This window comes from Ascaphus truei, unplaced genomic scaffold (genome assembly GCF_040206685.1).
Source record: "Ascaphus truei isolate aAscTru1 unplaced genomic scaffold, aAscTru1.hap1 HAP1_SCAFFOLD_2214, whole genome shotgun sequence".
Classification (NCBI taxonomy): domain Eukaryota; kingdom Metazoa; phylum Chordata; class Amphibia; order Anura; family Ascaphidae; genus Ascaphus; species Ascaphus truei.
The window spans coordinates 31250-44647 of NW_027455129.1; the positions used below are offsets into that span (position 1 = coordinate 31250).

The 13398-nt window shown below is 63.5% G+C and overlaps 1 protein-coding gene across 2 annotated transcripts; it reads right to left on the reverse strand.

Moving 5' to 3' along the window:
* Positions 1–312: 312 nt before the first annotated feature.
* On the reverse strand, positions 313–8438 carry LOC142477622 (aurora kinase B-A). Of its 2 annotated transcripts, XR_012792548.1 has the most exons (6): positions 8248–8438; positions 6437–6575; positions 5691–5839; positions 3566–3740; positions 1018–2397; positions 313–962 (listed from the first exon to the last, which is right to left on the reverse strand). XR_012792548.1 is itself a non-coding variant. In XM_075582320.1 (5 exons), the coding sequence occupies exons 1-5, from the start codon at positions 8337–8339 to the stop codon at positions 2221–2223; spliced, it is 732 nt and encodes a 243-aa protein (XP_075438435.1). In that variant the 5' UTR covers positions 8340–8438; the 3' UTR covers positions 313–2220. The 2 variants fall into 2 exon arrangements, 1 of the variants encoding a protein (XP_075438435.1); XM_075582320.1 differs by having other exon boundaries at positions 313–2397.
* Positions 8439–13398: the final 4960 nt, after the last annotated feature.

The window sequence follows — 13398 nt, forward strand, 5'->3', positions numbered from 1 at the left end:
TTGCTCCTATGTGGGACTGTCCCTTTAACCCATCGCTGTCATTAGGTCACTTTGCCCCTACGTGGGACTGACCATTTAACCCATTAAACACGTCACTGTCATTAGGTCACTTTGCTCCTATGTGGGACTGTCCCTTTAACCCATCGCTGTCATTAGGTCACTTTGCCCCTACGTGGGACTGACCATTTAACCCATTAAACACGTCCCTGTCATTAGGTCACTTGACCCCTACGTGGGACTGTCCCTTTAACCCATCGCTGTCATTAGGTCACCCGCCCATTCAACCTCACATTTAAAGACAAGAGACACAAGTCAAAAAAAAGTTTGTTTATTTACACAGAAAATGATTGTATATAACAGCAGGGGGTCCATGGCCACCCCTATAAACAGCCGGCCCGCCGCCCCCTAATAATCCCCTTCCACACAGTACAGAGACCAAAACCGTAAGGCGGCGGGATGCAGAAGGAGACGGCAGCCATGTTTAACGTAACCCCCGCAGACATTACAAATCAAACTCCAACAGGAAAAGCGATCGAGGGGTGGCGTTGGGATCGGGGAAGTCGGCAGGCGAAGAACACGGTGAAAAGTAGATTGAAAACAAACACGGCGGAAGGAACCGGTCTAATCTCAGCTATAAAAACAAAGTCACCCCCAACGGTAATATTTACACCCACTTAAAAAAGAAACCCCCATTAAAAAAACATTTAGGATCACGCTTGTATGTACAGTGTCAGGGTGTGTGTGCAGGCACCCCACTGGGGATCCCCCACATTCAGCAGCCTCGCCATGTTAAGGGGTTCAGCCCCTCGTTGGTCGTTTGGCTGGAAGTTTATGGACAGCAGGCCCGCGCGGGTGGGGAACCAGAACCAGGAATATCCGACAGGCCGGGCGGGAAAACGAGGCAGGTACCTGTAATCCACTCCGTGAATGAACACGCCGCGCTGTATGATGACACGGAGTACCTGTACAGTCCACCCCGTGAATGAACACGCCGCACTGTATGATGACACGGAGTACCTGTAATCCACCCCGTGAATGAACACGCCGCGCTGTATGATGACACGGAGTACCTGTACAGTCCACCCCGTGAATGAACACGCCGCGCTGTATGATGACACGGAGTATCTGTACAGTCCACCCCGTGAATGAACACGCCGCGCTGTATGATGACACGGAGTATCTGTACAGTCCACCCCGTGAATGAACACGCCGCGCTGTATGATGACACGGAGTATCTGTACAATTCAGCCCGATGATGAACACGCCGCGCTGTATGATGATGCAGGGTATCTATGCACTCCGGGAAGTGCCAGGACACAGTATCTATATGGTACGATGCCGATGGGGAACACTGCGTTGTATAATGATGCAGAGTATCTCCCGATAATGAACACGCCGTGCTGTATAATGATGCAGAGTATCCGTGCGTCCTGCCCCTGCATAGAGATACTATACACTGATGGGGATAATCTGTACACACGTGTGCAGTGTAAGGGTTAAAGTGCGGGAGGCGGGGCGTAACAGGACTGGCAGGAGCTGCAGATCGGGGCAGTGTGGGAGGCTGGGCTTAGCGGGACTGGCAGGAGCTGCAGATGGAGAAAGCGCAGGAGGCGGGGCCTAACAGAACAATGCGAGAAGTGGGGTTTAGAGGGACTGGGTGGAGCTGAAGACAGAGACAGTGCGAGAGGCGGGGTTGAAGATGTGGACAGTGTGAGAGGCGGGGCTGAAGATGTGGACAGCGTAAGAGGTGGGGCTTAGCAGAGCTGAAGACGGACAGCGAGAGAGGCATTGCTTAGCGGAGCTGCAGACAGGGACAGCGCGAGAGGCGGTGCAGAAGATGTGGACAGCGCAAGAGGCGGGGCTTAGCAGAGCTGAAGACAGGGACAGCGCGAGAGGCGGGGCTGAAGACAGACAGCGCAAGAGGCGGGGCTTAGCAGAGCTGAATACAGGGACAGAGCGAGAGGCGGGGCTGAAGATGTGGACAGCGCTAGCGGCGGGGCTTAGCGGAGCTGCAGACAGGGACTGCGCGAGAGGCGGGGCTGAAGATGTGGACAGCGCGAGAGGCGGGGCTGAAGATGTGGACAGCGCGAGAGGCGGGGCTGAAGATGTGGACAGCGCGAGAGGCGGGGCTGAAGATGTGGACAGCGCGAGAGGCGGGGCTGAAGATGTGGACAGCGCGAGAGGCGGGGCTGAAGATGTGGACAGCGCGAGAGGCGGGGCTTAGCGGGACTGGGCAGAGTTGAAGACGGGGGGCAGGATTCTCCGGGAGTTGGCCTTGATCCAGGGGTGGTCCATGACTTCCCTCAGCGGGAGGCGGTGGGACGGGGTATGGCGGAGAAGTTTGCATATTAGGTCCTTGGCTCCTTCAGATATGAAGGGGGGAAACTTCAGGTCAACCTGGGGGGGGGGGGGGGGGGGGAGAGAAGAAAGGAGTTGTTACTTGTGAAGGGGAGAGGGAGGGACACAGGGAGGAGGGGGGTGGAGGGAGTGAGGGACACAGGGAGGAGGGGGGGGGGTGGAGGGAGTGAAGGACACAGGGAGATGGGAGGGGGGGTGGAGGGAGTGAGGGACACAGGGAGGAAGGGGGGGGGGTGGAGGAGGAGGGGAGCAGAGAGCCGGTAGAGGCGCGAGCAGCGTACATTGACGATCCTGCGGTGGGTCTCAGGGTGGGGGGGGGGGGGGGGGAGAAGGGGCGCGCGGGCAGCGTACATTGACGATCCTGCGGTGGGTCTCAGGGTGGGGGGGGGGGGGTGAGGGGGAGGGGCGGGGCCAGCGTACATTGACGATCCTGCGGTGGGTCTCAGGGTGGGGGGGGGGGGGGGGGGGGGGAAGGGGCGGGGGCAGCGTACATTGACGATCCTGCGGTGGGTCTCAGGGTGGGGGGGGGGAGGGGCGCGCGGGCAGCGTACATTGACGATCCTGCGGTGGGTCTCAGGGTGGGTGGGGGGGGGGGAGGGGAAGGGGCGCGCGGGCAGCGTACATTGACGATCCTGCGGTGGGTCTCAGGGTGGGGGGGGGGAGGGGGAGGGGAAGGGGTGCGCGGGCAGCGTACATTGACGATCCTGCGGTGGGTCTCAGGGTGGGGGGGGGGAGGGGGAGGGGAAGGGGTGCGCGGGCAGCGTACATTGACGATCCTGCGGTGGGTCTCAGGGTGGGGGGGGGGGTGAGGGGGAGGGGCGGGGCCAGCGTACATTGACGATCCTGCGGTGGGTCTCAGGGTGGGGGGGGGGGGGAAGGGGCGGGGGCAGCGTACATTGACGATCCTGCGGTGGGTCTCAGGGTGGGGGGGAGGGGCGCGCGGGCAGCGTACATTGACGATCCTGCGGTGGGTCTCAGGGTGGGGGGGGGGGGGAAGGGGCGGGGGCAGCGTACATTGACGATCCTGCGGTGGGTCTCAGGGTGGGGGGGAGGGGCGCGCGGGCAGCGTACATTGACGATCCTGCGGTGGGTCTCAGGGTGGGGGGGGGGGGGGGGGGGGTGAGGGGCGGGGGCAGCGTACATTGACGATCCTGCGGTGGGTCTCAGGGTGGGGGGGGGGGGGGGGGGAGGCGCGCGGGCAGCGTACATTGACGATCCTGCGGTGGGTCTCAGGGTGGGTGGGGCTGTCGAACGGCGGCATTCCCACCAGGAACTCGTAGCACAGGACCCCCGTGCACCACAGGTCCACCTTCTCATCATGCGTCTTCCCCTCTATCATCTCCGGGGGCAGGTAATCCAGGGTCCCGCACATCGTCCTGCGCCTGCAACGCACGCGGGGACGAGAGTCTCAGGACACCGACAAGGAACGCGCAGCGCTGTGTAATGAAGCGCACGAGCAACGGGGGGTACCCGAGGGACGGGGCACAGGCGGGGGGTACCCGAGGGACGGGGCACAGGCGGGGGGTACCCGAGGGACGGGGCACAGGCGGGGGGTACCCGAGGGACGGGGCACAGGCGGGGGGGGTACCCGAGGGACGGGGCACAGGCGGGGGGGTACCCGAGGGACGGGGCACAGGCGGGGGGTACCCGAGGGACGGGGCACAGGCGGGGGGTACCTGAGGGACTGGGCACAGGCGGGGGTACCTGAGGGACGGGGCACAGGCGGGGGGTACCCGAGGGACGGGGCACAGGCGGGGGGTACCTGAGGGACTGGGCACAGGCAGGGGTACCTGAGGGACGGGGCACAGGCGGGGGGTACCTGAGGGACGGGGCACATGCGGGGGGGGGGGGTATCTGAGGGACGGGGCACATGCGGGGGGGGGGTATCTGAGGGACGGGGCACAGGCGGGGGTACCTGAGAGACGGGGCACAGGCGGGGGGTACCTGAGGGACGGGCACAGGCGGGGGTACCTGAGGGACGGGGCACAGGCGGGGGTACCTGAGGGACGGGGCACAGGCGGGGGGTACCTGAGGGACGGGGCACAGGCGGGGGGTACCTGAGGGACGGGGCACAGGCGGGGGGTACCTGAGGGACGGGGCACAGGCGGGGGTACCTGAGGGACGGGGCACAGGCGGGGGTACCTGAGGGACGGGGCACAGGCGAGGGTACCTGAGGGACGGGGCACAGGCGGGGGGTACCCGAGGGACGGGGCACAGGCGGGGGGTACCCGAGGGACGGGGCACAGGCGGGGGTACCCGAGGGACGGGGCACAGGCGGGGGGGGTACCCGAGGGACGGGGCACAGGCGGGGGGGGTACCCGAGGGACGGGGCACAGGCGGGGGGTACCCGAGGGACGGGGCACAGGCGGGGGGTACCTGAGGGACTGGGCACAGGCGGGGGTACCTGAGGGACGGGGCACAGGCGGGGGGTACCCGAGGGACGGGGCACAGGCGGGGGGTACCTGAGGGACTGGGCACAGGCAGGGGTACCTGAGGGACGGGGCACAGGCGGGGGGTACCTGAGGGACGGGGCACATGCGGGGGGGGTACTGAGGGACGGGGCACATGCGGGGGGGGGTATCTGAGGGACGGGGCACAGGCGGGGGTACCTGAGAGACGGGGCACAGGCGGGGGGTACCTGAGGGACGGGGCACAGGCGGGGGTACCTGAGGGACGGGGCACAGGCGGGGGTACCTGAGGGACGGGGGACAGGCGGGGGGTACCTGAGGGACGGGGCACAGGCGGGGGGTACCTGAGGGACGGGCACAGGCGGGGGGGTACCTGAGGGACGGGGCACAGGCGGGGGTACCTGAGGGACGGGGCACAGGCGGGGGTACCTGAGGGACGGGGCACAGGCGGGGGTACCTGAGGGACGGGGCACAGGCGAGGGTACCTGAGGGACGGGGCACAGGCGGGGGGTACCTGAGGGACGGGGCACAGGCGGGGGGGTACCTGAGGGACGGGGCACAGGCGGGGGAGGTACCTGAGGGACGGGGCACAGGCGGGGGAGGTACCTGAGGGACGGGGCACAGGCGGGGGGTACCTGAGGGACGGGGCACAGGCGGGGGGTACCTGAGGGACGGGGCACAGGCGGGGGTACCTGAGGACGGGGCACAGGCGGGGGGTACCTGAGGGACGGGGCACAGGCGGGGGGTACCTGAGGGACGGGGCACAGGCGGGGGATACCTGAGGGACGGGGCACAGGCGGGGGGGTACCTGAGGGACGGGGCACAGGCGGGGGGGTACCTGAGGGACGGGGCACAGGCGGGGGGTACCTGAGGGACGGGGCACAGGCGGGGGGTACCTGAGGGACGGGGCACAGGCGGGGGTACCTGAGGGACGGGGCGTGCACGGACCAGCCGAAGTCTGCGATTTTCAGCTCCCCCTTGTAGCCCATGAGAAGGTTCTCGGGTTTGATGTCCCGGTGAATGACTTTCCGCTCGTGGCAATACAGCAGCGCGTCCGCCAACTCCTCTATGAACTGCATACAGGGGCGGGGGGCACAGGGTGTTAGGCAATCAATGCACCCCCACCTCCCCCCCCCCAGGGAGAGACAGAGAACCCACCCAGAGAGGAGAGAAAGGAGAAGAGCAAGCAGAGGGGATCCCCCACCTCCCAAAGAGAGAAAATGGGGGAGAGGAGCGGGACCCGGCCTAGGGAGAAGAGAAAGGAGAGGGCAGAAGGAGCCCCCCCAGAGAGGAGGGAGAGGAAAGAAAAGGAGGAGAGGGAGAGAGCAGAGGGACCCATGACCTGAGGCATGGGAGAGAGGAAGGAGGAGAGGAGCATTAAAGGGGGGAGGGGAGGGGGGGAAGGAAGGAGAGACAGGGAAGTGGCAAGAAAGACAGAGTGAAAGGTAGAGAGAGAACGGAGAGGGGGTACATCTCCCTTAACCCCAGCCCCCCGGGGTAACCCTCTCCCCCCCCCCCCCCCCCGGGTTAACCCTCTCCCCCCCCCCCCCCTCACCGTGGCACTTCTCTGCTCATCGAAGCGGCCATGTTTCTGCAGCTCCTTGTACACCCCCCCCCCCCCCCGGGGTAACCCTCTCCACCCCCCCCCCCCAGGGTAAACCCCCCCTCACCGTGGCACTCCTCTGCTCATCGAAGCGGCCATGTTTCTGCAGCTCCTTGTACAGCTCCCCGCGGGGAGCGAACTCCAGCATCAGGTAAATGCGCTTCCGGTCGTGGAAGTAGTTATACATCTGCAGGATATTGGGGTGTCTGAGGGGGAGGGGGTGAGAGAGCAGGTAAGCAGGGGGACATGCGGACATAGCTGCAAGAAAGGGGGGGAGGGAGAGGGGGGGGGACAGCAGGGAGTCTCCTGAGCGGAAGCCGTTCATTTCAGCTCCGGCGGCCCCCGATTCCAGAGATACCTCCAGAGCGGCGCCAGGATCTCGGCGAAGTTTAAATGTCCTGGGTCCTGCTGGCCAATAGGAAGTCGCACAGGATGACGTCACAGCCTCCTATTAGCCAGCTTACCACCGCCATTTTATTGGGTCCACAGTTTCCTTAGGGGAGAGGAGAGGGGGATAGGGGAGAGGAGAGGGGGAGAGGAGAGGGGGGGGAGGTGGTGGGGGGGAAGAGAGAGAGCAGGGGGGGAGGTGGTGGGGGGGAAGAGAGAGAGCAGAGGGGGGGTGGTGGGGGGTGGAGAGAGAGAGCAGAGGGGGGGTGGTGGGGGAAGAGAGAGAGAGCAGAGGGGGGGTGGTGGGGGGAAGAGAGAGAGAGCAGAGGGGGGGTGGTGGGGGAAGAGAGAGCAGAGGGGAGGTGGTAGGGGGAAGAGAGAGCAGAGGGGAGGTGGTAGGGGGAAGAGAGAGCAGAGGGAGGTGGTAGGGGGAAGAGAGAGCAGGGGGGGAGTGGTGGGGGGAAGAGAGAGCAGGGGGGGAGTGGTGGGGGGAAGAGAGAGAGCAGAAGGGAGGTGGTGGGGGAAGAGAGAGCAGAGGGGGGGGTGGTGGGGGGAAGAGAGAGCAGAGGGGGGGTGGTGGGGGGAAGAGAGAGAGCAGAGGCGGGGTGGTGGGGGGAAGAGAGAGACCAGAGGGGGGGGGGGGGGGGAAGAGAGAGCAGAGGGGAGGTGGTGGGAAGAGAGAGCAGAGGGGAGGTGGTGGGGAGAAGAGAGAGCAGAGGGGAGGTGGTGGGGGGAAGAGAGAGAGCAGAGGGGGGGTGGTGGGGGGAAGAGAGAGAGCAGAGGGGGGGGTGGGGGGAAGAGAGAGCAGAGGGGGGGTGGAGGGAAGAGAGAGAGCAGAGGGGGGGTGGTGGGGGAAGAGAGAGCAGAGGGGGGTGGTGGGGGGAAGAGAGAGAGCAGAGGGGGGGTGGTGGGGGGAAGAGAGAGAGCAGAGGGGGGGTGGTGAGGGGAAGAGAGAGAGCAGAGGGGGGGTGGTGGGGGGAAGAGAGAGAGCAGAGGGGGGGTGGTGGGGGAAGAGAGAGAGCAGAGGGAGGGGGTGGGAGAAAAGAGAAAGCATAGGGGGTGGTGGGGGGAAGAGAGAGAGCAGAGGGGGGGTGGTGGGGAGGAAGAGAGAGAGCAGAGGGGGGGTGGTGGGGGGAAGAGAAAGAGCAGAGGGGGGGTGGTGGGGGGAAGAGAGAGCAGAGGGGGGTGGTGGGGGGAAGAGAGAGCAGAGGGGGGGTGGTGGGGGGAAGAGAGAGAGCAGAGGGGGGGTGGTGGGGGGAAGAGAGAGAGCAGAGGGGGGGTGGTGGGGGGAAGAGAGAGAGAAGAGGGGGGGAGGGGTGGGGGGAAGAGAGAGAGCAGACGGGGGGTGGTGGGGGGAAGAGAGAGAGCAGGGGGGGGTGGGAAGAGAGAGAGCAGAGGGGAGGTGGTGGGGGGAAGAGAGAGAGCAGAGGGGGGGGGGGGGGAGAGAGAGCAGAGGGGGAGGGGGGAGGGGAGAGAGGAGGAAGGTGGGACCTGAGGTGACTCTGGATCTCTATCTCCCGGCGCAGCTGATGCTCCACGCCCTCCTTCTCCAGCTGCGATTTGAACAGCACCTTCAGCGCCATGATGAACTTGGACTGCCGCTCCCGGGCCAGGTACACGTTGCCGAACTTGCCCTTCCCCAACGGGCGGCCGATGTCAAAGTCCACGATGGCGAACTTCCTCTTGGGCTGGGCAGGGAAGGGGAGACCGTGAGCAAGACCCGCCCACCGCGAAACGCGTCGCCGGCCCCGAGGAAAAGCCTTTAAAGGGCCCCAACGCAGCCTCGCCCCGACACCCCGTCTCCAACTACACAGGATTCTGCCGACACACTGCCACAGAAACCCTACAACACGCCGGACCTTGTAGGATTTCCCACGGCTGGCAGACCAGTGCCCCGCAAAACGCTGTAGGACCTGCCGTAGATAACGATTAATAACCCCCGCCCCATCCCCCGTACGGCCTCCTTCCCTGCAGGGTCGGCTAGCACTTTCCTTGTAGGGTTCAGGTTCAAACCCTACACATTATCCTCTGGGTACCTATATATTGCTCGGTACTCATAGATGCCGCAGCAAATTTGGGCGGGGTGAGAAACTCACCCTTCTGTCCGAGCGGTATTTTGGGAGGAGTTCTCATGGTGTGCGGCCACCCGGCCCGCAGTGCCTACAGAGGAGAGAATATGCAGATGTGAAGAGGTTATCATAGCGGTGTGTCCCCCCCGCAGGGTGACACAGTGACACAGACAGAAGGGAGCTATGAGCCTGTCCCTCCCCCCGCAGGGTGACACAGTGACACAGACAGAATGGAGCTATGAGTCTGTCCCTCCCCCGCAGGGTGACACAGTGACACAGACAGAAGGGAGCTATGAGTCTGTCCCCCCCCCGCAGGGTGACACAGTGACACAGACAGAAGGGAGCTATGAGCCTGTCCCTCCCCCCGCAGGGTGACACAGTGACACAGACAGAAGGGAGCTATGAGTCTGTCCCTCCCCCCCGCAGGGTGACACAGTGACACAGACAGAAGGGGGATATGAGTCTGTCCCTCCCCCCGCAGGGTGACACAGTGACACAGACAGAAGGGAGCTATGAGCCTGTCCCTCCCCCCGCAGGGTGACACAGTGACACAGACAGAAGGGAGCTATGAGTCTGTCCCTCCACCCCGCAGGGTGACACAGTGACACAGACAGAAGGGAGCTATGAGTCTGTCCCTCCCCCCGCAGGGTGACACAGTGACACAGACAGAAGGGCGCTATGAGGCTGTCCCTCCCCCCGCAGGGTGACACAGTGACACAGACAGAAGGGAGCTATGAGTCTGTCCCTCCCCCCGCAGGGTGACACAGTGACACAGACAGAAGGGAGCTATGAGTCTGTCCCTCCCCCCGCAGGGTGACACAGTGACACAGACAGAAGGGAGCTATGAGTCTGTCCCTCCTCCCCGCAGGGTGACACAGTGACACAGACAGAAGGGAGCTATGAGTCTGTCCCTCCCCCCGCAGGGTGACACAGTGACACAGACAGAAGGGAGCTATGAGTCTGTCCCTCCTCCCCGCAGGGTGACACAGTGACACAGACAGAAGGGAGCTATGAGTCTGTCCCTCCCCCGCAGGGTGACACAGTGACACAGACAGAAGGGAGCTATGAGTCTGTCCCTTCCCCGCAGGGTGACACAGTGACACAGACAGAAGGGAGCTATGAGCCTGTCCCTCCCCCCGCAGGGTGACACAGTGACACAGACAGAGGGGAGCTATGAGTCTGTCCCTCCCCCCGCAGGGTGACACAGTGACACAGACAGAAGGGAGCTATGAGCCTGTCCCTCCCCCCGCAGGGTGACACAGTGACACAGACAGAAGGGAGCTATGAGTCTGTCCCTCCCCCGCAGGGTGACACAGTGACACAGACAGAAGGGAGCTATGAGCCTGTCCCTCCCCCGCAGGGTGACACAGTGACACAGACAGAAGGGAGCTATGAGTCTGTCCCTCCCCCGCAGGGTGACACAGTGACACAGACAGAAGGGAGCTATGAGTCTGTCCCTCCCCCCGCAGGGTGACACAGTGACACAGACAGAAGGGAGCTATGAGCCTGTCCCTCCCCCCGCAGGGTGACACAGTGACACAGACAGAAGGGAGCTATGAGCCTGTCCCTCCCCCCGCAGGGTGACACAGACAGAAGGGAGCTATGAGCCTGTCCCTCCCCCCCGCAGGGTGACACAGTGACACAGACAGAAGGGAGCTATGTGTCTGTCCCTCCCCCGCAGGGTGACACAGTGACACAGACAGAAGGGAGCTATGAGCCTGTCCCTCCCCCCGCAGGGTGACACAGTGACACAGACAGAGGGAGCTCGGGAAGAGCAGATGAGTCTGTCCCTCCCCCCCCAGGGTGACACAGTGACACAGACAGAAGGGAGCTATGTGTCTGTCCCTCCCCCGCAGGGTGACACAGTGACACAGACAGAAGGGAGCTATGAGCCTGTCCCTCCCCCCGCAGGGTGACACAGTGACACAGACAGAAGGGAGCTATGAGCCTGTCCCTCCCCCGCAGGGTGACACAGTGACACAGACAGAAGGGAGCTATGAGTCTGTCCCTCCCCCCGCAGGGTGACACAGTGACACAGACAGAAGGGAGCTATGAGCCTGTCCCTCCCCCCGCAGGGTGGCACAGTGACACAGACAGAAGGGAGCTATGAGCCTGTCCCTCCCCCGCAGGGTGACACAGTGACACAGACAGAAGGGAGCTATGAGTCTGTCCCTCCCCCGCAGGGTGACACAGTGACACAGACAGAAGGGAGCTATGAGTCTGTCCCTCCCCCGCAGGGTGACACAGTGACACAGACAGAAGGGAGCTATGAGTCTGTCCCTCCCCCCGCAGGGTGACACAGTGACACAGACAGAAGGGCGCTATGAGGCTGTCCCTCCCCCCGCAGGGTGACACAGTGACACAGACAGAAGGGAGCTATGAGTCTGTCCCTCCCCCCGCAGGGTGACACAGTGACACAGACAGAAGGGAGCTATGAGTCTGTCCCTCCCCCGCAGGGTGACACAGTGACACAGACAGAAGGGAGCTATGAGTCTGTCCCTCCTCCCCGCAGGGTGACACAGTGACACAGACAGAAGGGAGCTATGAGTCTGTCCTCCCCCGCAGGGTGACACAGTGACACAGACAGAAGGGAGCTATGAGTCTGTCCCTCCTCCCCGCAGGGTGACACAGTGACACAGACAGAAGGGAGCTATGAGTCTGTCCCTCCCCCCGCAGGGTGACACAGTGACACAGACAGAAGGGAGCTATGAGTCTGTCCCTCCCCCGCAGGGTGACACAGTGACACAGACAGAAGGGAGCTATGAGCCTGTCCCTCCCCCCGCAGGGTGACACAGTGACACAGACAGAGGGGAGCTATGAGTCTGTCCCTCCCCCGCAGGGTGACACAGTGACACAGACAGAAGGGAGCTATGAGCCTGTCCCTCCCCCGCAGGGTGACACAGTGACACAGACAGAAGGGAGCTATGAGTCTGTCCCTCCCCCGCAGGGTGACACAGTGACACAGACAGAAGGGAGCTATGAGCCTGTCCCTCCCCCCGCAGGGTGACACAGTGACACAGACAGAAGGGAGCTATGAGTCTGTCCCTCCCCCCGCAGGGTGACACAGTGACACAGACAGAAGGGAGCTATGAGTCTGTCCTCCCCCGCAGGGTGACACAGTGACACAGACAGAAGGGAGCTATGAGTCTGTCCCCCCCCGCAGGGTGACACAGTGACACAGACAGAAGGGAGCTATGAGCCTGTCCCTCCCCCCGCAGGGTGACACAGTGACACAGACAGAAGGGAGCTATGAGTCTGTCCCTCCCCCCGCAGGGTGACACAGTGACACAGACAGAAGGAGCTATGAGTCTGTCCCTCCCCCGCAGGGTGACACAGTGACACAGACAGAAGGGAGCTATGAGTCTGTCCTCCCCCCGCAGGGTGACACAGTGACACAGACAGAAGGGAGCTATGAGTCTGTCCCTCCCCCGCAGGGTGACACAGTGACACAGACAGAAGGGAGCTATGAGTCTGTCCCTTCCCCCCGCAGGGTGACACAGTGACACAGACAGAAGGGAGCTATGAGTCTGTCCCTCCCCCGCAGGGTGACACAGTGACACAGACAGAAGGGAGCTATGAGTCTGTCCCTCCCCCCGCAGGTGACACAGTGACACAGACAGAAGGGAGCTATGAGTCTGTCCCTCCTCCCCGCAGGGTGACACAGTGACACAGACAGAAGGGAGCTATGAGTCTGTCCCTCCCCCCGCAGGGTGACACAGTGACACAGACAGAAGGGAGCTATGAGTCTGTCCCTCCCCCGCAGGGTGACACAGTGACACAGACAGAAGGGAGCTATGAGCCTGTCCCTCCCCCCGCAGGGTGACACAGTGACACAGACAGAAGGGAGCTATGAGTCTGTCCCCTCCCCCGCAGGGTGACACAGTGACACAGACAGAAGGGAGCTATGAGCCTGTCCCTCCCCCGCAGGGTGACACAGTGACACAGACAGAAGGGAGCTATGAGTCTGTCCCTCCCCCGCAGGGTGACACAGTGACACAGACAGAAGGGAGCTATGAGCCTGTCCCTCCCCCGCAGGGTGACACAGTGACACAGACAGAAGGGAGCTATGAGTCTGTCCCTCCCCCCGCAGGTGACACAGTGACACAGACAGAAGGGAGCTATGAGCCTGTCCCTCCCCCCGCAGGGTGACACAGTGACACAGACAGAAGGGAGCTATGAGTCTGTCCCTCCCCCCGCAGGGTGACACAGTGACACAGACAGAAGGGAGCTATGAGCTGTCCTCCCCCGCAGGGTGACACAGTGACACAGACAGAAGGGAGCTATGAGCTGTCCCTCCCCCGCAGGGTGACACAGTGACACAGACAGAAGGGAGCTATGAGTCTGTCCCTCCCCCCGCAGGGTGACACAGTGACACAGACAGAAGGGAGCTATGAGTCTGTCCCTCCCCCCGCAGGGTGACACAGTGACACAGACAGAAGGGAGCTATGAGCCTGTCCCTCCCCCGCAGGGTGACACAGACAGAAGGGAGCTATGAGCCTGTCCCTCCCCCCCGCAGGTGACACAGTGACACAGACAGAAGGGAGCTATGTGTCTGTCCCTCCCCCGCAGGGTG

Excerpts from the sequence above, each read along its gene's own strand:
- LOC142477622 (XM_075582320.1), bottom strand. The coding sequence starts at position 8,339 with ATGGCGCTGAAGGTGCTGTTCAAATCGCAGCTGGAGAAGGAGGGCGTG. Across the intron at positions 6,576-8,247 it reads GAGATCCAGAGTCACCTCAG|ACACCCCAATATCCTGCAGA; the intron begins GTCCCACCTTCC and ends CCTCCCCCTCAG. Across the intron at positions 3,741-5,690 it reads GTGCACGCCCCGTCCCTCAG|GCGCAGGACGATGTGCGGGA; the intron begins GTACCCCCGCCT and ends CGTGCGTTGCAG.